This window comes from Tenrec ecaudatus, chromosome X, assembly GCF_050624435.1.
Source record: "Tenrec ecaudatus isolate mTenEca1 chromosome X, mTenEca1.hap1, whole genome shotgun sequence".
Lineage (NCBI taxonomy): Eukaryota > Metazoa > Chordata > Mammalia > Afrosoricida > Tenrecidae > Tenrec > Tenrec ecaudatus.
This window is the reverse complement of record NC_134548.1, coordinates 122,928,237-122,952,887: the sequence shown is the minus strand read 5'-3', so window position 1 is coordinate 122,952,887 and position 24,651 is coordinate 122,928,237. Positions and strand designations below refer to the sequence as shown.

General features: G+C 39.9%; 1 protein-coding gene across 1 annotated transcript in view; it reads right to left on the bottom strand.

Moving 5' to 3' along the window:
• Window positions 1-204: 204 nt before the first annotated feature.
• Window positions 205-24,651, bottom strand: part of NUP62CL (nucleoporin 62 C-terminal like) — a 102,286-nt gene continuing 77,839 nt past the window's right edge. Inside the window, exons 9-10 of the mRNA XM_075539125.1 lie at window positions 24,288-24,343; window positions 205-1,519 (exon numbers count right to left, since the gene is read on the bottom strand). Coding sequence (XP_075395240.1) covers window positions 24,299-24,343 — 45 coding nt within the window. The 3' untranslated portion in view covers window positions 205-1,519; window positions 24,288-24,298. The remainder of the gene's footprint in view (window positions 1,520-24,287; window positions 24,344-24,651) is intronic.

Below are 24,651 nucleotides of genomic sequence, written 5' to 3'. Positions count from 1 at the left end.
CTATGGCAAGTTTGGATAGGAATAAAGAAAGCTCATTCTGACAGTCTGTCTTCTTGAAGTGTCATGAAAATCACCACTAAGTATTTAAAAAATAGTTTTTCCTGCAATGTGTGCCCTTTAGGATGGTCAAGTGCAGTCAGAACAACAGAATTCCTGCTTAGGAATTGTAGGCAACTAAAATTTAGTCACTTGAAAGCTTATAAGTAGTTTATTTTGGTTTTGCATTTTTATTTTATTACAATTTCATCTTTATTCATAGCCTAGGTAAAACATGAAATACAGAAAATTAGGCTGTTCCAAAGCTAAGAACAAGGCTTTTCTTAAAAGAAAAATACAAAAAAACATTAACTACAAATCAGATGCTAACATTAAGTAAAACATCATCATAGTATCTGCATATTAAAATACGTGAATTGCCTGATCCATATCCTTCTTAAATATTTCTTGGTGAAAATACCAACAGGAAAACATGCTCATTCAATATTTTCTACATGTACAGTTCAATGCCATCGGTCAATAGAGTTATCATTCTTGTCATTACTATTTGTACTGTTTCACCACCATTAGCTTACTGTCTCTTAAACGTCTCTGTATTTTAAAGTTGCTGTTGTTAATTTGATCTTTTGTATATCATTCTATCATTCTATAAAAGAGTAGAACACTCACGCAAATGTTCTTTATGAGTGGAGTTAAATCATGGCTTAAAGATGGTTTCGCAGGATGGCTTTGGTGCAAAGCTTAACGATTATCTCAGGGCAATAGTTAAGGAATTCCCCGGTCGCAGTAGGTTTACTAATTTCAGTTTCTACAAGAATTTCACATTCTGCTCCACATTCCCCTCCTATTGATTAGGTTCCTTCTACTGGGGCTTGGATATACTGCTGAACCATATCCTTTTAAAATTAATGCAGGGCCCCAAACTACCATAACTGTTATCTTTACTGCACTTCTACAGTATAATAACGTTAACTGATAACATATGTTCTTGCATTTCTATAATATGTTTCTAAAACTTGGCATTAATTATATCCTCAACTAGAGAGTAGGTTCTTTGGAAGAGAGTAAATCTACCAGGCACTCAGTACAGATTAGCTGGCATTTTCCTTTAGGTAAACATTTCTCTAAGATTTGGTTAGCATGAGAAAGAGCACGTGTGCTAGCGGTAGGAGGTGGAAACTAAGAAAGTGAAATATAAATTGCTTACACGAAGTCATCAAACTTAATGTTTGCTGCCCAGACAGAGGAGCTACTATAGATTTCTAACACTGAAAGCCAAATCCTCAACAACACAATATGCGAAGGGGCAAAAAATATGCACATACACATATACTTTAACATTAGATGGCAAATGCAAACGTTACTCTCAGCGCCTCAGAATGCGCAGATATGAATCATCCCAAACAACACTCCGAAGATATGGCAGTTCAATCAAAAGCACTCCTGAAATTGTACCCCGCTCCTTGTGATCGCAATCCTGGAAAACCTGTTGTCACCGCTTCTACCTTTCTTTGCAGCAAGCCTGTCGAGGAAAAAAGGCATGCAGTCATGGATCTGGGGTCAAAATGGCTTACCTTCTCCCTTCAACACATGACTTTATGTATCAATTGCAAAACTGTTGTCTATTTGCTTTCCTTGGTTTTCAAGTACATAACAATCTAGTTCAACTGTACCCTTTGTTAGGGCCATTACAACCTAAAGGTGCCATATACAGGATGACCCCTGGATTGAGGATGTAGATTTTGGTAGCTCTTAGCTACCCCTGAGCAAATGAGTATCCTGATACACCGAGTGTATTCATGGTTCTGTTCTCTTCTAATGCTTTAGTGATTTAACTCAGTGCTTCTTAAATTTTTTTTTCAGGGAAAGAGGACTACAATATACCATTAATATTTACCATTACAACAGTAACTTTCTGGTAGTAAAAACTAGCTATTGAAACAAGGATGTAAGAATAATTGGACATTTTCTATTAACATGTACAAACTTGATCATTTATTTTATTGTCCATTAATGCTGACTAGTGGGTAAACAAGATACGGATACTAAAGATTTAAGGAAAATGCCATAAAAACCCCAAATATGCTAAATAATATATTCTCATTTTCTCCAGGGAGGTGGAAAGGCCCCAGTGGATTCACGCTTCTTGCATCCTACCTTATAGCATACCAGCCTTCTGCAAGTGAATTAGATAATGGCTGCTGTCTGCTGAAGTGCTAGCGAACCAGTATGAGTACATGTCGAGGCTGGGAAAATAAATCTCCTTTTTGTTGCAATAACTGCAGGGTGTAATTTTGCCCCTAAATAACATTTTTAAAAATGTGATAGAAGCATAGATAAGCAGTACAACAAACCATTAACTTGAGGCCAGAAGAGTCAACATAAGCACAATCTGCTAATTTGCTGATAGATACATACTGAATGCAAAGGAGCACATTTACAAAAATAGCAAAAATCGATAAAATGCCGAGAAACACAAGTCAGCATTATTAATTGAGCCTTACTATAAACATTTTGTCATGTCTTTGAATTGAATTCCCAGGACTATTTCTGTATTAACATCATTTAATTTTTAAGGCATTGCATACTTCAAGAGCAAAATTTGTACCCAAGCAGGTCATGCCCAGAGTTATCATGCTATATGTAGGAGCAAATGGCTCCTGCAGGCCTAATGCATTAAGTGTGAAACTAGAAGCAACATTTTCACAATAGTCAAAACTTGGGATAAAAAGAACCTAGCATCAAAAAATAATTGCATTTCACAATATGAAAATGAAATTAAGAAAACAATTGCTCCCACAATAGCATCAAAAAGAATTAAAGCAGGAATAAACTTAACAAATTACGTTTTAGACTTGTATACTGCAAACTAGAGAACATTTTTAAGCAAAATTAAAGAAGGTCTAAATAGAGAAGCAACATTTCATGTTCATGGACTGGAAGACGTACTATTATTAAGATACTGATTCCCCACAAATTGATCTAAAGATTCAATGTAATCTCTAACAAAATTCTAAGATGCAATTTTTGGAGAAATAGCCAAGGTACACAACAATAAAAAGGAATTACTGTATATACTAAAGTATAAGCTGAGTTTTTCAGCATAAACAAAAAATGTGCTGAAAAACTAGGGTTTGGCTTATACACAGGTCAGTGGTGTCACATCTCGCTTCCCCCCCCAACCCCCAGGTAACAGGACGCGTGCCCGTTATCTCATGGGTGATTACCGTTTCTCCGCTGTTCATTCAAAGCCCCGCTGACAGTGCAGGGCTTTGAATGCTTGTTTACTCACATCTAACCAATCAGAGCCATCCTATGACATGTATCTTTGAATAAGCCTTTGAAAGGCCGTGTGCAAAGGATGTGGCATGAATGGATGTCATCTGGTCAAGCCTGACTAAGAAAAGGAGGAATCTCATGAAGCCTGACATAGAATTAATAGCAAAGTGGGTTCGAGATGCATGGGAAGACATTCCAGAAAATATGGTGCGACATGCCTTCCAGAAATGTAGTATTAGTAATGCTACGGATGGCAGTGAAAACTGCTTTGTATGAAAATGACAGCAGTGTTGGTGATGACAGCGATCTCAGTGAGGACAGCGACTATGATGACCTCACACCAGCTGAAGCTCTACATTGGGATACGGATGATGATGAGGAATCCAGTTTTGAAGGATTTTACCTCTTTACATTTTAGCTTGGTTGTAGATTGAGTTCAGGGAATAGTACTCTTAAGGAATCATTGTTGATACATTATTGTTTTTGTTGAACCTATTTTCCACTTAATGTACTACTGGTTTACTAATGTTAAATGACTTGTCCTTTTATTTATGTTTTTTATTTAAAATAAATTGTTTATATCTCCACAGGGAAAGAGGAACCAGACTTCAACCCAGTGCCTCAAGGTGTGAATGCAACATTCCGGCATGGAGTAGGGAACCAGTGGAGAGGCCTGGGAGGCTGGCCCCAGTACCAAAAATTAAGTGTATACCTGTCCCTCCCCCAAAAGAATTTGTTTCAAAGGACGACATTGATTGTGCAGCTCCAGGAGAGGGACATATCTGATCAGAGCACATGGGAGCAGATGAAGGGGGAGGATGAGAGAGTGGAGCACAGCCTGGCCCACCAGGCCGTGAGGATGATATTCCTGATTAGAGCAGCTAGTCCACAGAGGACAACATGGCTGGCCCCACGATGAGACATGATGTCCCTCAGTGACCAATGGCGCTACAGGGGACAGCACCCGAGACACACTGTGTGAATTGCACCTGACCTGATGCCACCACCCCGAGGCAAAGCACTGGGGGAGTGCAGCGGAACAGCAAGGGAATGGAGCGGCAAGGTCCCCAAGGAATGCTGAAAGTGGGCTTTGGGGCCAGGGCGTGGTGCCCCAACAGACTGGACTGGAAAACACTCCTAAAGGTCAACAAACGATCCTTGAACTGACTACAAACTTTTCTTTCTTGATGTGTTTTGTTTTGTGCTTTGTCAGTGGCTTGTTGTTGTTTTGTTGTATACTGTTGCTTTGTTTTCCTCTGTCTTGTTTTTGTGCATGTTATTATCTCCGCAGGCCTGTCTAAATAAGATAGGCTGGATGAACTATCTGGAGGAAAAACAATGGAACCTACAGTTCTGGGGGGACTTGGGATAGTGGTGGGGTGGTGGGTAAGGAAGTGGTGTTAAAAAAAACCCAGGGACAAGGGAACAACATGGGATTCAAATTGATGGTAAGGGGGGAGCGCCAGTCCTGGGAGGGAATGATCAAGGGTAAGGTAAAGTAATGAAGAGGTACAGCTGTAACCCAGGAGGGGATGGAGCATGATAGTGGGGCAGGAGGAAAGTCAGGGGAAATAGAGGAAAGAGCTAGGAGGCAAAGGGCATTTATAGGGGTCTAGACAAAGACATGTACATGCAAATATATATATATATATATGGATGGGGAAATAGATCTATGTGACTACATTTATAGGTTTAGTATTAATGTGGCGGAAGGACCTTGGGCCTCTACTCAAGCCCTCCCTCAATGCATGAATACTTTCTTCTATTAAGTTGGCATTCTATGATGCTCACCCTCCCGACACAACCACTGAAGCCAAAGCGGGTGAACAAGCAAATGTGGTGCAGAAAGCTGAGGGTGCCCAGCTATCAAAGGAGATAGCGTCTGGGGTCTTAAAGGCCTGAAGATAAACAAGCGGCCATCTAGTTCAGAAGCAACAAAGTCCACATGGAAGAACACACCAGCCTGTGTGATCATGTAGTTCCATAGGAATTAGCTATCAGGCATCAAAGAACAAAAAATCATATAATTGACTGCACGCCTCCATAATATGATCGCTGAGGACAAAAAGGTGCATAAGCAAATGTGGGGAAGAAAGCTGATGGTGCCTGGCTGTCAAAAGAGATAGTGTCTGGGGTCTTAAAGGCTTGAAGGTGAACAAGCGGCCATCTAACTCAGAAGCAACAAAGCCCACACGGAAGAAGCACACCAGCCTGTGCGATCACGAGGTGTCAAAGGGACGAGGCATAGGGCATCATCAAAAAAAAAAAAATCTTACCATAGTGAATGAAGGGGGAAGTGCAGAGAGGAGACCCAAAGCCCATTTGTCGACCACTGGAGATCCCCTCACAGAGTGGTGTAGAGGAGGAGATGAGTCAGTCAGGGTGCGATGTAGCACCGATGAAGAATACAGCTTTCCTCCAGTTCCTAAATGCTTCCTCGCCCCCCCCCCCACTACCATGATCCGAGTTCTACCTTGCAAGCCTGGATAGAGCAGAGGTTGTACACTGGTGCAGATAGGAGCTGGAGGCACAGGGAATCCAGGGTGGATGATACTTTCAGGACCAGGGGTGTGAAGGGCGATACTGGGAGTGTAGAGGGTGAGTGCGTTGGAAAGGGATCTACATGTGACTTCCTCCCTGGGGGATGGACAACAGAAAAGGGGATGAAGGGAGACGTCGGATAGGGTAAGATATGACAAAATAATAATTTATAAATTATCAAGGGCTCATGAGGGAGAGGGGAGCTGGGAGGGAGGGGAAAAAAGAGGACTTGATGCAAAGGGCTTAAGTGGAGGGCAAATGCTTTGAAAATAATTAGGGCAAAGAATGTACAGATGTACTTTATACAATTGATGTATGTATATGTATGGATTGTGATGAGTTGTATGATTCCCTAATAAAATGTTGAAAAATAAATATTTAAGTAGAATACCCCACTGATGTCTCAATTTTTAGTAATTTTCTTTTCTTTTTTTTTTTTGATTACTGGAACTCACCAATAGCTTCTGCATTTTCCACCCTGGGCTTATACTCGAGTCAATCAGTTTTTCTGGTTTCCCAGGGAATAATTAGGTACCTCGGATTATACTCGAGTCGGCTTATATTCGAGTATATACGGTAAGTATGAAAACATGGATTAAACTTTAAACATTATGCTAAGCAAAAATAAGTCAGATATAAAAGGCTACATATAATAACAGTCCATTTATATGACCTCTCTAGAAAAGGCATTTCTATGAAGACTGAAAGTACATAGAGGATGCCTGGGGCTTCAGGTAATAAGAGAAATTTGTCACAAATTGGCAAGAAGGAATATTTTTGGGTGGTAGAAAAGTTCAAAAATTAGAGTGTGTGATGGTTGGAATTCTGTTACCTTAGCTCAATGGCTATATTCGTATGTGGGTGGGTGAGTAAAGAGTTAGCCCCCAAAGATCATAGTTCAACTGCTTCCAGCCAGCCCTATTATGCTTTGCCGACAGCTAGTTTGTTTTCAAATGAACCTACTTAAAAATATTTTAGGGACAGTTATAAAGGCTCATAGAAAGTTATGAAAATAAGGGATTTGGATGGTTATTAAACCCAAACACAGTTTGACTGTAATTAATGTTAACTTTTTACTTTTATCTTATACATTCGAATACGCTGTACATGAGAAAAAGAACCCTCACAAACCTCTGCAGCGTACCTCTTTATTGTTGTCTAGAAACAATTGCTCTCCAAATCAATTGCTAGGAGCCTGGTGACATAGTGAGTTCTGCGTTGGGCTGCTGACCTTCCAGCTGCTCCACAGGAGAAAGATGAGCTTTGATGACCACGAGAAGGCCATGGACAAGGAGAGGGGAGGGATGGGGAGTATTGGAAACCTACAAAGGGCAGTTCTGCTTGGTAATATGAGTTGGAATTGGCTTGATGTCAGGGAGTTTATGAGTTTTGCAATGAATTGCTGGTGAAAAATATAAATCAGTATAACATAATTGGAAGAAAATACAAGTTTTAAAAAAGCAGACATACTTTTGATTCAGCATTTGAATTTCTAAGATTTTTGTGTATGTCCAATGACCATGGATAATATCTATGTAAACTACAAGGGACCTACTAGGTTAAGTGCTTAGCTGCTAAATGCAATGGTCAATAGTTCAAAGCCTCAAGGAGAAAATCCCTGCTGACCTCCTTACAGACCAATAAGCTGTGTATGAGTAGTTTGGTTCTTTCCTATAGTAGCCTTGGTGGCATAGTGCGTTAAGGGTTGGGTTGCTATCGACAAGGTGGCAGTTAGAAATCACCAGCTGCTCAGTGGGAGAAAGATGAAGCTTTCTATTCCCGTAAGGATTTACAGTCTCGGAAACCTATGGGGAAGTTCTAGTCTGTTCTATGGAGTCCACTGTGAGTCAGAATTGACTCAATATCAGTGAGTTTGGTATTTTCAGCTATGAGGTTGCTATGAGTTAGAATAGACTTGACAGCATACAGTTCATTCAATACAGCATCGTTTAAGGTGGGACAAATACTAAGCAATACGCAACAATGGGGGTATTTATTATAAAACTAAAGTACACCCACATAATGGAATACATGAAAAACATTAAAATATAAATATTTAATAATATGGAAAGATGTTCATGCACACAAGTCTGTTAGTTTTAAACCTCTTCACACACCCCCAAAGTAAAATATAGTGTATTGTGTGCGTATACCAGAAACAAAAACCAGACTCCCAGCCATGGAGTCAATACTGACACATAGCGACCGTATAGGACAGGGTAGAACTGACCTTGTGAGTTGCTGAGAGTGTAACCCTTTACCAGAATAGAAAGCCCCATCTTGCTCCCTCATTCTGTGTGCATAGCAGGGGACAAATATATTAAAAACATGTATTGAGCTATAAGTTCATGCTAGAAATGGTTAATTTCTAAAGATACACAAATAAAACTTGCAAATTAAGACACAATTTCTATGATCAAAAAGCTCAAATTCAGTAGGGAGGCAAACATGCAATAAATAACTATAATATTGTCTGACAAATGCTAACAGCATAGCATACAGAACACAGAATGAATACAAAGAAGGGTACAATTGACTCCATTTGCAATGGTAAGTCCAGGGAGCCTCTTTGAAGAAATGGCTATTAAACTAGATTTTGAGATGGGAGCACTTAGCAGGTAGACAATAACGGGGTAAGTTACTTTAGGCATAAGAAATTAAAGAGCCAAAGACATGGGGGAAAGTAAGATTGGATATTCGTGAAATTAAAAATATTTTATAAATAGTGCTGCAAATCAAAGATGAGGCTATAGAATAGCGTGAGGTTGGCTTATACAAGAAACTTTATATTATGTAAAAGATGTTTCCTTTGAGCAATGGGAATCTCTGAAAGATTTTAATAAAGAGACAAATAGAACAAAGAGCAGACAGCCCACAGGTACAGACATCCAACTTACTGACAACTCCTACTTGTTCTCTAATGCAAGGCTTGAAACCAGTTCTTTCATGGTCAAAGAGGAGCAGTGTCACAATAATGAAAGGAGGTAACTATGGGTCTCAGTCCTGAAAAGGGAGACTAGAAGGAGGAGGCAGCGAGCACTCTCAGGAGCCTTATGTGGGAGATTGGGTTATTGCCGTACTGTGATGAGCTACACACCAAGTACTGTCATCTCTGGGTTTCCTCCATCATGTCTGAACTGGAAAAAAAAAACTGGTTCTAGCCTTGCTTTGAAATGATTGGTCCAATCCCTGTTCACAACAAATTTTTATCTCAATCTCTTTCACCTGCCGTATGTGCCATTTTTAAATCACCTTTAAGCCTTTTCTTGCAGTAATTCTCATTGCTATCAAGTCAGTTCTGAGACATAGCAACCTTAAAAGGGCAGGGTAGATCTGCTCCTGTGGGTTTCCGCGACTGTAACTGTTTATGGGAGTAGAAAGCCCAGTCTTTCTCCCAAGGAATGGCTGATGGTTTCCAACGGCTGACCCTGTGGTTAGCAGCTCAATGTGTAGCCACTATGCCACCAGGGCTCCTTTTCGCGTACTAAGCCAAGGCTACATAAGAACCATATGTACCTGTTCCAACTTAACATACAATTTTTAAAGATACAGTTAGGAAGAGATCTCATTCATAACCCAGGAATTGCCCGTACCATTTTAGCAAGATCACCAAGGGAGTAGAGTGGAACATGAATTGGCTTGGGATCAGGCCAGCAAAAGGAGGACTGCAAGATCTCTAGTTAAACTGAAAACATGTGTATTTACCTTTGCTTCACAGCAAAAACACCACCTCTAACATGGCAATAAAGTGATTAAAAAACCCCAAGAACAAAAGCAACAAGAAAAGAAAAAAAGCACAAAACTATGGAAATTGAAGCTGAATTTTTGCAGCAGAAATCTAAAATGGATTTGTAATTAGTAGAACTAAGCAATTCAATGTAATATTGAAAGCCATGACTCAAACTGGTTCCAAATTTCCAGTCACGGTTAATGGAAACAAAGGGAGTTTATGTGCTGAACAGCAGCTAGATCTCTTGCATCTGGATTCTGAGCCGAGCGGTGCCCTGCTGGAAGATATTGATTGATCACACTGCTTTGTATGTGTGTCCTGGTATGGTTTGTAGTCATAAAAGTATGGAATAAACCAAGAAACAAGAAGTACAAAAAAAGCCATGAAATCGGAGAGCCTACAGAGAGAAACAGGAAATAAAAAGAATGCCATAGACAGAAGAACCTATGCTGACAGCTGAGTCACAAACGAGAGCAACTCTTCCCGACAGTAGATGAGAGAGTGGAGGGCTCTGGAAGAGGTCAATTCAAGAATAAAAGTTTGCTTACATGCATATTGTGGTACTTACATAATTCCATGTCAACTTGAAGATATATATATATAGGGTGTTATTCAACTTGTCAATCAGGTCATAATCAGGCCTGATGGTGCCTCCTTGTGGGTGTGACCTTCTCATAAGGAGGGCCTTCTGTGTCTACCTTCACCTTCCTGCTGGCTAACCCTGATTGCTGCCACAGCCACCACCATTAGATCCACACAACTTTGCACCCACCGGCCTGTGATTTTCCTACATACGGCATCATTGCATGTGACTGCATGAGTCTAAAGAGGGACTTAAGGACTAGTATAGGACTTATGGACTTGAGTTGGACTTGGCTGAAATGTTTTCTTGATGTACAATTACCTCTTGATGTAAAGTTCTTTCTTACATATATATGCGTGTCACTAGTCAATCTGGCCTAACACACATGTATATACAAGGAGGCTTCAAATAGGTAGTGGAAAATTGAATTAAAAATAATGGAATTAAAAAATAATTTTTTGGGGGGCATATACACCTCTTATCACAATCCATCCATCCATCCATTGTTTCAAACACATTGGTACATTTGTTGCCATCATCCTTTTAAAAACATTTTCTTTCTACTTGAGCCCTTGGTAACAGCTCCTCAATTTTGCCCTTTCCTCCTTCACCCTCCCTCCTTCACGAACCCTTGATAATTTACAAATTATTATTTTTTCATGTCTCACACTGATCTGTCTCCTTTCAACCATTTTTCTGTTGTCTGTCCCCCTGGGAGGGGCTTATATGTAGATCATTGTGATCAGTTCCCCCTTTCTCCTCCCACCTTCCTCTTCCCCTCCTGGTATTGCTACTCTCATTATTGGTTCTGAGGGGTTTATGTGTCCCGGATTCCTTGTGTTTCCAGCTCTTATCTGTACCAGTGTACATCTTCTGGTCTAGCCAGATTTGTAAGGTAGAATTGGGTTCGTGATTGTGTGTGTGTGTGTGTGTGTGTGTGTATGTGTGTGTAGGGGGGGATATTAAAGAACTAGAGGAAAAAGCTCCCACTGTCATCATTGTGACAATGATAACAATATAAACGAGTTCTCACCTCCAATTTGGAAAGTTAGAGAATGCCTAAAAGGAAAAACTATACACAAAGAAGTAACAGTATAAACTATATTTGTTGTTGCTAGTTGTCAATGAGTTACCTTATTCTGCATCAGCTTCACAATCACCATTACTAATTCATCTCAGCAAGCTCCCCCCGCCCCCACCATTATTCTCTACTTCACTCAATATGATATCCTCGTCTAGCAATTGACCCCTCCTGATGACATATCCAAAGCAAGGGAGGTGGATATCTTTTGTTGTGATTTATCAGATTTTCATTGGTCAGTTTTCACTAGTAGATCACCAGGTCTGTTTACTTAGTCTGCCTTAGTCTGTATGCTCTGCTAACTAGCCCACTGTAAGTGATCCTGCTGGTATTTGAAATACTGGCACCATAGCTTTTAACATAACAACAACAACATGCAAGTCACTACAGTAGGACTAACAGATGGGTGGTGATAAGTTATATTTAGAATATAAACATTGAGCAATAAAGAACTCAGCTAAAATAATTGAAAGTGATTGTCAATAGTGGAGAATGGTGTGTAGGCAGGGGCTAGATCTTCTCATGTTCTTCATAACTTTGCAAAACTACCTTCATTGTAAAAGATGAAGAAGTCCTGAAAGTGGTGGAAGGAATGGAATGAAAAGAAAAGTCAAGAGTTGTTTAAGAAGGAGAATAATTATTATTCACTGAAAAACCACTTGCCATAAGTTCCTGAGTAAATAGCATTAATTGCTAGGTGAGAAAAAGAACAGGCATTACAGATCTCGGAGGCACAGCAAAGAATTGCAGTGAGTTTAGTTTTAGGTAAGTCAAATCTGAGTTATCTTTGAGATGTTTACGTGGAGGTATTTTTTAAAGGGAGATTTATAATGGATAGTAAAAGAACCATTGGTGTAAAAGAGAGTTAGAGATGACAGCAGAGATTTTTTTTAAAAATGCTGATCAGCAGAAAGGTCTAAAAAGAGAATACTCTTTGAAAAGATAAACCAAAAAATAAAATCAGCAAAGAGAGGTCTTACCCTAATAATATAACATCCTAGCATAAGAAATTAGGAGGAAAGCAGAGTAATGAAGCCTAAACAAGCAACAAGAAGATAAGAGTCGATATAAATGAGCCTGAAAACCGGAACATAATAAAGAAAAATCAATGAAACAAACTGCTGCTGCTTTGGGAAAAAAATCAATAAAATTGATAAACCTCCAGCAAGACAGACAAAAATAGAGAAGATGCAAATCACCAACATCAGAACTGAGACAGAGTATGTCATGAACTGCTCTGTGGACATGCAAAGGGTAAGAAGGGGCTTCTATGAGCCATTCATTCTTACAATTTGAACAACGGTAGAGGAAACAGACTAACTTCTAAAAACAAACCACGAGCAGACAACAACGATGAAATAAACTGAATAGTTCTTAACCTGTAACCAAAGCTCCACTGCCTGACCCACCCCAAAATGAAATCACCCAAGTCCAGATGGTTTCACTGCCGAATTCTTTCAAGCAAAGTGTCGGGGTAAATATCAGCACGCACAATTCAGTTGTGTCTCCATACATCAGCAATGAATAATTTGTAAAGGAAATTATGAGGACAATTTCATTTACAAAACCATCTGAAAATATACAAATACTAGCTATAACATTAACTAGGGAGAGGGAGGTGAAAGGGACCCCTGGTGGCCACTACTAGGAACAAAGAGGAGGTTTTCTACTCTCACCAAGACCTACAGTCTCAGAAACCCACGGAGGCAGTTCCACCCTGGCCTACAAGGTCGCTGATGGCAGCTGCGTTTGGAGAAGTGAGTGGTGGGACACATAAAGGGAGGAAGACCTCACTGAGATGGATTGCCAAGTGGCTGCAATAATGGGCTCAAACATAGCAAAAATGCCTGTAAGGCTGGTCCAGCACCAGAGGGTGTTTTGCTCTATTGTGCATAGGACACTATGGGTTGACACCACCTCCATGGCAGTGACATTTTTTGAGTGAAAGGGAGGTGAAAGAAATGTACATGAAATATTATTCAACATTGTTGGAAGAAAGTAAAGGAGATCCAAATAAATGCAAAGATATCCCATGCCCATGGATTAAAAGACCTAAGATTATTCAGATGTTGATCCTATCCATACAGACAAACAAAACCCTAACAAACTCACTGCCATTGACTCAATTCCAGCTTAAAGTGATCCTACAGGAAAGCATAGAACTGCCCTTGTGAGTTTCCGGGGCTCTATGTTTTTGTCAGAGCATAAAGTCCCATCTTTTTCTCTTAGCGCAGCTGGTGGGTTAGAACTACTGACTTTGCAGTTAGCAGCCTGATGTGACTGACACCCACTACATCACCAGGGCTCCTCATAAATATCCAAAGATATCTATAAATTCAGTGAAATCTCTATCAATTAACATGTGTCTTCTTTGCAAAAATGGGAAAAACCAATCCTTGAATTCATATGAAATTGCAATGGACCACAAATAGTCTAAATAATTTTTAAAGACCAAAGTTGGATGATTCACAGAGATCTTAAATTTTACTCTAAAGCTACAGTAATCAAGAGTGTGGTACTAGCATAAGAATAGACATACAAACCAAGAGACTAGAAACTGAGTGTTAAGAATATATCTATATGTCTACATATAGTTTTTGACAAGAGTGTCCAGTCCATTTGCTGAGAAAATAATCTCTTCAAGAAATAGTGTTGAGACAACTGGAGTTTTACATGCAAAAGAATGAAAGAAGCTGTATTCAAACTCCACACCATACACAAAAACTCAAAATGGATTAATGATTTAAATATAAAATCTAAAAACCATGACACTCTTAGAAGAAAACAGGGGTGCATCTTCAGGACTTTGTATTTTAAAATAAATTCTTATATACAGTAGCATAAAAGGTGGGCAACACGTGAAAAATATATCTCTCTCTATATTAGATTTTATCAAAATTCTAAACTGCTGTGCATCAAATGACATTATCAAGAGAGTGAGACAGCAACCTACAGAATAATTTAAAATATCTTTAAATCAGGGTTGAATATCCAGAATATATCAGAAACTCATATAGCTTCCCCCAACGAATCCCCATCATCATGAATATTGTCTGAGTTCTGTGTGGACATTGCATCAAATGATTGAACTTAGAAATAAATGGAGTGCCACAGGAGTAGTTAGTGTCAGACTAGGGTAAAGAAAGATGGAGGGGGAAGCCTAGTGGCTACTGAATCCAGATAAGGTGAAATGGTGTGACCCACATCATTTCCTCAAAACTACAATGAGGTACTGCTTCACATCCCCTCTCACTAAACTCACTGTCATTGAGTTGATTCCAATGAGGATAACTAATATAAAAGAAATAGAAAATAAGTGTTGGTGAGAATACGAAGAAATTGGAACCTCGTGCAACCTGGGTGTCAAATAGTGCAGTTTCTGCTGAAAATAGTTTGGTGGTTCCTCAAAAAGTTAAACAGAATTAATAAAACCAAACAAACTCACTGCTATCAAGCCAATGCTGACTTACAGTGACCCCCTGTGGGTTTCTGAGACTGTAACTGCTGACCAGAGTAGAAAGCCCAGTCTTTCTCCTGTGAAGTTGCTGGTGGGTTTGAACTGCCAACCATGAGAATCGAAACCCAATGTGTAACCACTACACCACTAGGACTCCTTAGAATTAATATAGAATTTATATATGACCTAACCATTCCACTCAAAAGGAACGCAAGGAGTCAAAGAGAAATTTCTTTACCACTAGGAGGTGGAGACAACCCATTGTGCATCAATTGATCAATACACATACAATGGTCAGTCTTAAAAGAAAGATTCTAATACGTGCTACCACATACATGAACCATGAGACCATTATGTTAAGCATAACAAAAGTGGACTAATATTGTATGGTTTCACTTAGATGACACATCAACAACAGATTAATTTGAAGTAGATTAGAGATTACCAGGAGCTGGGAGGAAGGATAAAATTAGTTTCTTAATAGCACAGAGTTTCTGTTTGGCGTGACAGAAAAAAGTTTGGAACTAACCACCAGTGGTAACGGTTGCTTAATATTATAAATATCATTAATGCCACTGAAGTGTATACTTAAAACAGTTAAAAGGGCACATTTTATGTTATATATTTCATCACAAAATTTGAAAAGAAAGAAAACAAATAAAGAATAAAACTTTGATAAACAGATCTATGATCTAAATCACTACAATAGAGCTGGCTCTTTTACCAGTTCCTAGAGTTGAGCTAGTTCATTGATATAGGAAGGGCTCTTAAATGAAAGTGGAGTCAGTTCCCCTTGAGGATGGTGGTTCAAACCCATGAGCTATTCCATAGAAGAAAGAGCAGGCTATCTGCTGCCATAAAGATTTACAGCCTCTATCCACTATAGAGGCATGATACAGGGTCACTATAAGTTGGAATGACTATGGAAGGAGCTTTGGGGTTTTTTGTTGCTAAAAGGACATATTGCCATTTACCAGTTGACTACATAGGAAAATGCAAAATAAATGTCCAGTGAGTATAAGACTCTGGTTCTAAACTGACACTAATTATAAAGGAAAAAAATTCCACTTTGCATGTGGTGAAGAAACCAGATGGTGCCTGGCTATCAGAAAGAAGAATGTCTATGCACTTAAAGGCTTGTCTTCAAACAAGCAGCCATCTAAATGAGGTGGCAATTAAATCCACATGGAGGAAGCACACTAGCCTGTGTGATCCAATGATTGTAAATAATAAAATCCAAATCCAGAGGAAGGAACTGTGTAAGAGCTTAAATTCTAAACACTGTTTTTGCAGAAAGCTTTAGATGGCAGTGGAATTCCAAAACCCGTTTGCAGGGTACCCCCAGCAGATGAAGCCCTGGGTGACTCCCCTCTGACTCTGAACAGGAGAAGGGAAAGGCCTTGTTATCATCCGACAGGGCACATTGTAGGGCGGATTGTTGCAATTGTAGTTAGGTCAAAATGTGACACTTTGTCATTAGTGCTCCCTGTTGATCCAATGTATAATTGTCCAAGTTTTTAACATTTTCTACTTTGTTTTGGACTGAGGTGCTTTTGTTGTTGCTGTTATTTCTTTCTATTATTGTTGGGCCATTTTAAAATAATTATTATTGTTTGGGATTTAATACATATATCATATCATTTCGAATTTCAATAATGTCAAGTAGAATGTACAATTGCTACCACAATCAGTTTCCGACCATTCTCTTTCTATATGGACTCCTTGACATCATCTCCCTTTTAGCCCTCCCCCCACAACCACTGTACTCCCCCAAAACCCCTTATTCTCTTTGCTGTCCCTCTAGGTTCATCAGTCCTAGGTTTCATATACGAAAACAGAAAAGCACATACCACAGTTTCAAATGGGTGACCTCTATTGACATAATACCTCAGATATACATTGTAATATGAGCAAACAAAAACTGAAGAAAATAATACAAACGAAAAATACAAGGAATTTCAGAAATCAGATTGGGTCCATCCCGCAAAATGGGGGCGATTTACTGACAACATTTTAACTGTTCAGGTCAGATTTATGCCTTTGCTCTTCTCTACTCTTCTCTCCCAAGCACTCTGCGTAGTGACAATTTTCCTCCCTTCCCTCCATTTTAGATATGAGGAGGTCTCCGGATGCTTATTTCCTGAGTAGTTCCACAAATAAATCTTGGGTTCTCACTGTCATCCTTAGCCTTTGGCACACCAGATTCTCACAATTTAGGCTCTGATACTGATCCCTCCCTTGAGGCCAGACTTTATGATTTATAATCCTTTAGTCACTGATGTTGGTGAGCTTCTTCATTTGGACTTAGTTGACATCTCACTTAGATGACTGCTTGTTTGCAAACAAGCCTCTAGACCCCAGACACCATTTTATCTAATAGCTGGGCACCATCTAAATATTTTGCCACATTTTGCTATAGCACCCATATCTTCTGTGTTCCCTTCCTGAGGGAGAGAATCGAGCAGGGCCATGATGTAAGAACTAATTGTTCTTAAGGTAGAGGTAGGATTCAGTGTGAGCCCCAAACCCATTCCTAGACCTATGCTTTTTATTTGCTGTAATTTGGGAGATAATATGTATATAATATCATTCCATAGTTCATTAACAACAAACAGAATTGTACAATATCTTCCATAATCAGTCTCTAAACATGCTTTTCCTTCCTGGACGTCATGATATCATCTCCCTCTTATATTCCCCACACCTCTATGTCTGCACCCCCAAACCCTTGTTCTATTTGCTTTCTCTATAGCCTTGATGTCCCTGGGTTTCATTTACCGACCGAAAAACAGAGAAACAAACAACACAGCTTCTAGAAGGTGACCCTCAATGATGACGCACCTCTGAGATGCACCCTAATAGGAACAAGCGTAAGCAACGAACAGAATAACCATGACAGGATTGCCGGAATAGTATGTATCTTAATACAATATACAGGGTGCTGATGTAACAAGACCTTGTTATCCACCAACCAACAGTACACCACTCTTGGTACAGCTGTCTTCTGCTTCCTCAGACATCATGCATTTTCCTGCTTAAGTCCTCATGAGTTTTGTTTTGATTTTGTATGTATTTATTTGTTTTTGTATATGAAACACAGGATAAGTAAACTTAGAGACAACAACTAGATTATAGTTCCAGAGGGACAGAGCAGGGGAGGTGGACAGGAAATGGAGAGCCACCAACAACAGTTACAAGGAAGAAGAAGTATTCTGGAACTGATAGTGGTGATGACTGCACAATGCTTATGTATATAATTAAACTAGTGAAATGGATGACATGTGGATTGTATGTTTATCAAACTGTTAAAATTAAAAACTAAATTTTTAAATACACAGAAAAGAAAACAACAACATTCCACTTTACCCCGAAAGTCAGAGCAGAGTCTGAGGAATGCCTGGGTCTGACAGGTAATGTTCTAGTTCTAAGATGTCTCATCCTCAATGTGTCCAAACTCACTCACTGCTATCTAGTCGATTCTGACTGATAGCAACTGTACGGAACATGTGGAACTGCCCTTGTGGGTTTCTGAGGCCATAAATCTTCACAGGAGCAGAAAGCATCATCTTTCTTGGTTGGAGCCACTGGTGGTTTCGAATTGTTAATCGTATGGTTATCAGCCCAATATGTAATCCATGTCACCACCAAGTCTCCCAGCTTCTGGCTATTCATTCGGAATACTAAATTAAATACTGCTGTGAAAGGATTTTGTAACCTTAATTAAAGGGCTGAATCAATTGGCCTTAAAATATGTAATTATTGAGGTGGGTCTGACTTAATCATATAAGCCTTTGAGAGACAGTTTTTTCTAGTTGACCACAAGAGAGCACGTGAGAAAGATTTGAAGTATAAGTAGATAAGATAAGAGGGAGCTACTCCACTGCTGAGATGAAAGCTCTATGGAATAAGGAGCTCAGAGTAGTTTCTAGATCAGTGGTTCTCAAGCTGTGGGTCGTGACCCCTTTTGGGGTCAAACGACCCTTGCATAGGGGTTGCCCACTTCCTAACAGTAGCAAAATGACAGTGATGAAGTAGCAATGAAAATAATGTTATGGTTGGGGTCACCACCACATGAGGAACTGTCTGAAAGGGTGGTGGCCTTAGGAAGGTTGAGAGCCACTGCTCCAGATGCTGAGAATGGCCCACAGCCAACAAGAAAGGGGGCTTTGGTCCTATGACAAAGGCAAGGAAAGAAATTCTGCCAACAAACAGAGAGAGCTTAGAAGAGAGATTATAATTCCCAGCCACGCTTACAGACACAGCTAATGAAGATCTCGCAAAAACCTTCCAGACTTTTGACCATGAAACCTGTACCATTAAAATGTTGCTTATAAGCGGACCCCTAGTTTGTGCTCCTAACTTCATGGTCAGTGATGCAAACTCACCAGCCACTTTGTGGGAAAAAGTAGAGCTTATCTGTTTCCCACAAAGATGGAAGTCTTTTTTTAGGGGGGGCGGGGTGTCACTATGATTCCGAATGGATTGGCAAGAGTGAGATGCAAACGAACCTCTGATGACTACCACAAACAGATTAAGTCTGCATTCTAAACCTCTTGTCCTCCTAGAACTGTCACCTCAGCAGCCATGCAATATGACCTGGAATTTAAGTCAGACACAATAGCATTGCCAAATGTGTTCTCACTGCTTACATGCTTGGTGATCTTTTTAGCCTCATTGCTCACCTGCTACATCAATGCCACATATTCAGATCTCCGTTACTGTAGTATCTATGTCTGTCTTAGGTAAAACAAAATGAAAACAACACACAAAGACCATGCCAGTTGCCTTTGTGTACATTCCTATTGAATGGCCACCTCATGAGTGGCAGATTGGGGTTTCAAGGCTCCACAAGGGTGTGAAGGCTGTGATCTTTTGGAAACAGATTGCCAAACATTTCTTCTAAGAAGCTACAGGGTGGGCTCGAGCCACCAACATTTCACTGAGTAGTCAAGCACTCAGAGGGTCCACAGTTGTTAAGCTGGGCTATTGCAAAATGTGATCCATACAAACAAGGGCATATTGCCCAGCCAGTGGAGAAAATGAAGTCCTGTTACATGTTGCAGGATGGGTGGAGCTTGATGACATTTTGCGGAGTGAAGCCAACCACAAAAGGGCAAAGGCTTTATGATCTCCCTTATATAAAAAGAAGAGGCAATTGTCCAGAAACCAAGGTTTCTAAGTGGTTACCAGGGACAGGAAAGAGGGAGCAAAGGGGGATGAGGTGTGATGGAAAAACACATCCATTGGTTAGGGTAGTGTGCACAGGTGATCACTGTACCTGCTGCCAGTAAGCTATAAACTTGTACAAAATTGAACTGGTAAAAGTTGTGTGATCTTTTTGCAACAACAACTCAAAAGAATAGCAGCCAAGTCTGATTATGTACAACCAAAGCCTTCATGTGATTTTGTTTCTTGGTTTGGAATTTAGGCAATAGTTTCATGAGATATCACAGCGAATGGGTCTAATAATGTGCTTAGTGCTTCTGTTCTTCCTCCTAGTTCCTTAAGTATACCTTGAGTCTGAAAAGCTTGTAAGCAGCCATCCTCGGCTCCACAATTGGTCTCTAGTCTCCTAGAATATGGGTTGGCAAACTGCGGCTCTTGCACCACAGGTGGCTCTTTCAGTACGTACATGTGGCTCTGAAGTAAAATTGGAAAAAACTTAAAAGACATCATTCAGATAATGGTTATTTCATCTGCTTATAAGAATATATTTCTGAATGAGGAGCTGATACCAAGGGCTCAAGTAGAAAGAAAATGTTTTGAAAATGATGATGGCAACAAATGTACAAATGTGCCTGACACAATGGATGGATGGATGGATGGATTGTGATAAGACCTGTCAGAGTCCCCAAATCTGGACAGACCAGAGGATGTACACTGGTACAGATAAGAACTGGAAACACAGGGAATTCAGGACAGATGATCCCTTCAGGACCAGTGCTGAGAGTGGCGTTACAGGGAGGGTGTAGGAAGGGTGTGGTCGAAAGGGGAAACCAATTACACGGATCTACATATAACCTCCTCCCTGGGGGATGGATAACAACAAAGTGGGTGAAGGGAGACGTCGGACAGTGTAATATAGGACAAAATAATAATAGTGTATAAATTACCAAGGTTTCATGAGGGAGGGAGAGCTGGGAGGGAGGAGGAAAATGAGGAACTGATACCAAGGGCTCAAGTAGAAAGCAGGTGTTTTGAGAATGATGATGGCAACATATGTACAAATGTGCTTGACACAGTGGATGCATGTGTGGATTGTGATAAGAGGTGTAGAAGCCCCAAGTAAAATGATAAAAAATTAAAAAATATATTAAAAAAAGAATATATTTATGGCTTTCAAATAGTTTTTAAATTTTGTGAGGGACATGATTGGCTCATCTGTCTCAAAAGCTTGCCAACCACTGCCCTAGAGCAACAGAGGAAGGAGGAGAGTGAGGAACAGTAAGGGGAAATAGAACATATGACTCATTGCCTCCTTTTATATGAGACCAGAAGAAATGGATGGTGCCTGTTACTATTACTGGGCATTTTAATAGAAGATTCTACAGAAGCATCCTGATCAAAAGGGGGGAAAGCAACATGCAAAACAGAATTTTAAATTCTCATGGACTCCAGATTTTTTGGAGACTTGGAAGCTGAGAGAACTGGCACTTTTGTCTAGAAATAACCTTTAAGCATTAAGCCAAAGATATCTCCTGAAGTCATCTTAAAACGAAACCCTAGTTTATCTTAACTAGTGAAAAAGGTCTGTCTTGAGTATTATGCTCTTTTAAGAATGATCTGTATGGGATCAAAGTGACCATAGCAACACAAAAATTGAAGAGAGGAACACCTCAGAGAAGGTGGGTGAAACGGTTGCACAACTTGAACATTATCAACATTACTAACTGCATGTAGAACTGATAAACTGGGATATGTTGTGCTGTATATAATCTCAACAGCAACAACAAAATAAACTAAGACTAAGGGTGGAAAGGAATTTTTAAAACAACCTTTTAACTCCGGATAGGGCAAGATATGACAGAAAAACGATGTATAAATTACCAGGGGCACATGAGGGAGGGGGGAGCGAGGAGGGAGGGGAAAAAAAGAGGAACTGATGCAAAGGGCTTGAGTGGAGAGCAAATGCTTTGAGAATGATTAGGGCAAAGAATGTGCGGATGTGCTTTATACAATTGATGTATGGATTGTGATAAGAGTTGTATGAGTCCCTAATAAAATGTAAAAAAAGAAAAGAGGAGAAAAAAAGAAAATGATTAGGGCAAGGAATGTACAGATGGCTTTATACAATTGATGTATGTATATGTATGGACTGTGATAAGAGTTGTATGAGCCCCTAATAAATTGTTTAAAAAAACAAAACAAAACAAAAAAACAAGCTTTTAAAAATTTAAACTGTCAGGAGCTCAATATAACAAGGGATTATCTCTTACTCAAAAAAAGAGACACAGGCATACAGATAAAAACACACACTACCTTTATGCGAATCACTAGCAACTTTGATGAAGATAACAGTATATTAAAATTAAAGTAGCACTCAGAATAGATGTCATTGAATTCAGGGTGCTAACTTTGACCCGACGGCAAGGGAAATGTTTCTAGAGATATGCGAAGTTGTCATCTCTGTCATGAGAATAACTACACTGGCCTTGTCATAGATAGGTAAGGTGGTGACAAGACACTCTGCATCTGTATTGCCCTACCCTTCGCATGAAATCAATAAAGAGTACCTATCTTGGGTGAGTATAAAAAGAAAAGATAGCGAAAGTGTCCTGAATTCTGGGAGGGGGACACAAGGTAGTAGAATGATTGCGTCTTAAGTAGTCCTTGAATTGTCATTCTAAAGAAATATTACGCATTACATGAGACTCACTTCCAATCACGTTCAGGAAGTCAACCAAAGACGTTGTTTCTCTTCCTTTGCCCTCTCCTACCACCTACGATGTGCCTTTGCATTTAGAGTCACAGCTACTCTCTGGTTTGCCTTTGCACCTAAAAGAACACTTATCAAGTATCTAGAACTAAATTTTTCCAAACGCCTATGTGCATTACCAAAAATGCACTGCCATCGAGTGGATTCTGACTCATAGTGACCCAGTAGAACTGCCCATGTGAGTTTCTGAGACTGAAAATCTTCCCGTGAGTACAAAGTCTCATGGTGGTTTTTGAACTGTAACCCTCTATGCCACGAGGCTCCAACCAAAGGTTGCCTAAATGGCACACAAGACTCCTAACTAAAGGGTTGGTGGTTCAAACCTATTCAGTGGCACCATGCAAGAAAGGCCTGGTGATTTGGTTTCAAAAAATTAAGAGGTAAGAAAAGCCCATGGTGCTCAGTTCTATGCAACAGCAACAGCTTTCATTTATGGATATTATTACTTCATTCAAATCTCAAAATGTGCTGGGACGAAGTGGCTAAATAATGTTCAAGAGAGATTACATAACTTCTTAAAGACCAACAGTAATGAGAATACTAGAACCCATGTCTTTGGAATGCCATCGAACACAGCCCATTTTCTGTTACTTTGCACCTGTTTGTCAAATACAGTGAAATTTTAAATTAAAAAGTACTATGTTGAACGAAGCCGGATCCCTGTTAGCAGAGTGGTTACATGTTGGGCTAGTAACTGCAAGCTCATTCGAAACCAGCAGCCACTACATGGGAGAAAGAAGTTCCAGTCTTAGACACGCACAGGAGCAGTTCTACCGTGTCTTATATGGTCACTATGAGTCAGCATTGACTTGATGGCAGCGAGTTGGGTGGCACAGTGTTTACACATTGAGCTGCTAACTGAAAGGTCAGCAATTCAAAACCACCAGCAGCCCTGAGAAAGAAGAGGCTTTCTACTTCCATAAAGAGTTACAGTCTGAGAAACCCAGGGTGCAGTTCCGTCCTGTTCTATCGGGTCTCTATGAACTGCACTGGTCTCCATGGCAGTGAGTGCGGTGCTGAGTGAATAGTCGACCCCACGGCAACTCCCTATTATGCTTTCAAATCCTGAAGTGCTCCAGAGAAGAATGGCCTGCGTGGCATGTGAAGAGGTTGGTTTGGTGAAATACCATCAGGCCATTTTATAAATGAAGGGGACAGAGGGCACGGCCCCCAAAAGCAGCATTATAGCAAGGTTCCAGTGCATTTAAGATTTCTAGTTACTAACAGGAAAGAAATTGCTTTGGAGAAAAATCTGTCTTTCTCACAAATAATATGAATCCTGCTATTTGGGGTGATTTAAATCATGTCACACAGAAGTCATCTGGGGAGGTGCTCCAGCTTGAGGACAGTCAATTGGGCACAAAAAGAACATAAGTAGGATTAGTGAAAAATCTAATTTTGCAGATGTATTAAATTTATTTCAAATTTGAATGTACACACCATAAAAAGAGTTTGGGAGTGGAATTCTGAAAATACCAACCATCACAGATTCTCTCATCAGAAACCAAAGATACCATAATGTAACCTACAAGAAATAGTTTAGAACCGAGGGGCAAAGATGTGACAATGAATTAATTTTGTCTGTAAAGGGTAGCAGAGATGAGAATATGATGCATTAAACAATGGAAAGATAGAAAATAGCTTTCAATTAAATACAATAAGAAGCAGCAAGTGAGTTCCTACCTTGGACAAGCTTAGGAGGCTCCCAAAGGCATCTTAGTGTTGTTGCTCCCACATTCCTGGAAGATAAAGAGTATTTGTGTCTCAAATATCAGAAGTATCACAATATTCTCTACAACACAAGAGGCAAGGAGAAGTTTGCTGTGGCCAATGGCTGTATCCTTAATGTTTTCTGGTCCTGGTTTGTGGTAGGTAACCAGTTCACTTCTCTAATAAACTAATAATAATATTGTCTGTGTGGCCCTTACAACGAATTACTGAGCCTAGCAATAAAGTCGAGTTTCCTGAGAGAAAGGGCTGGTGTCAAAAGAGCCTAAAAGGATGCAGGGTGAAGGCGTGTCTGACCTCTGCTTCCTGGCATTAGGCT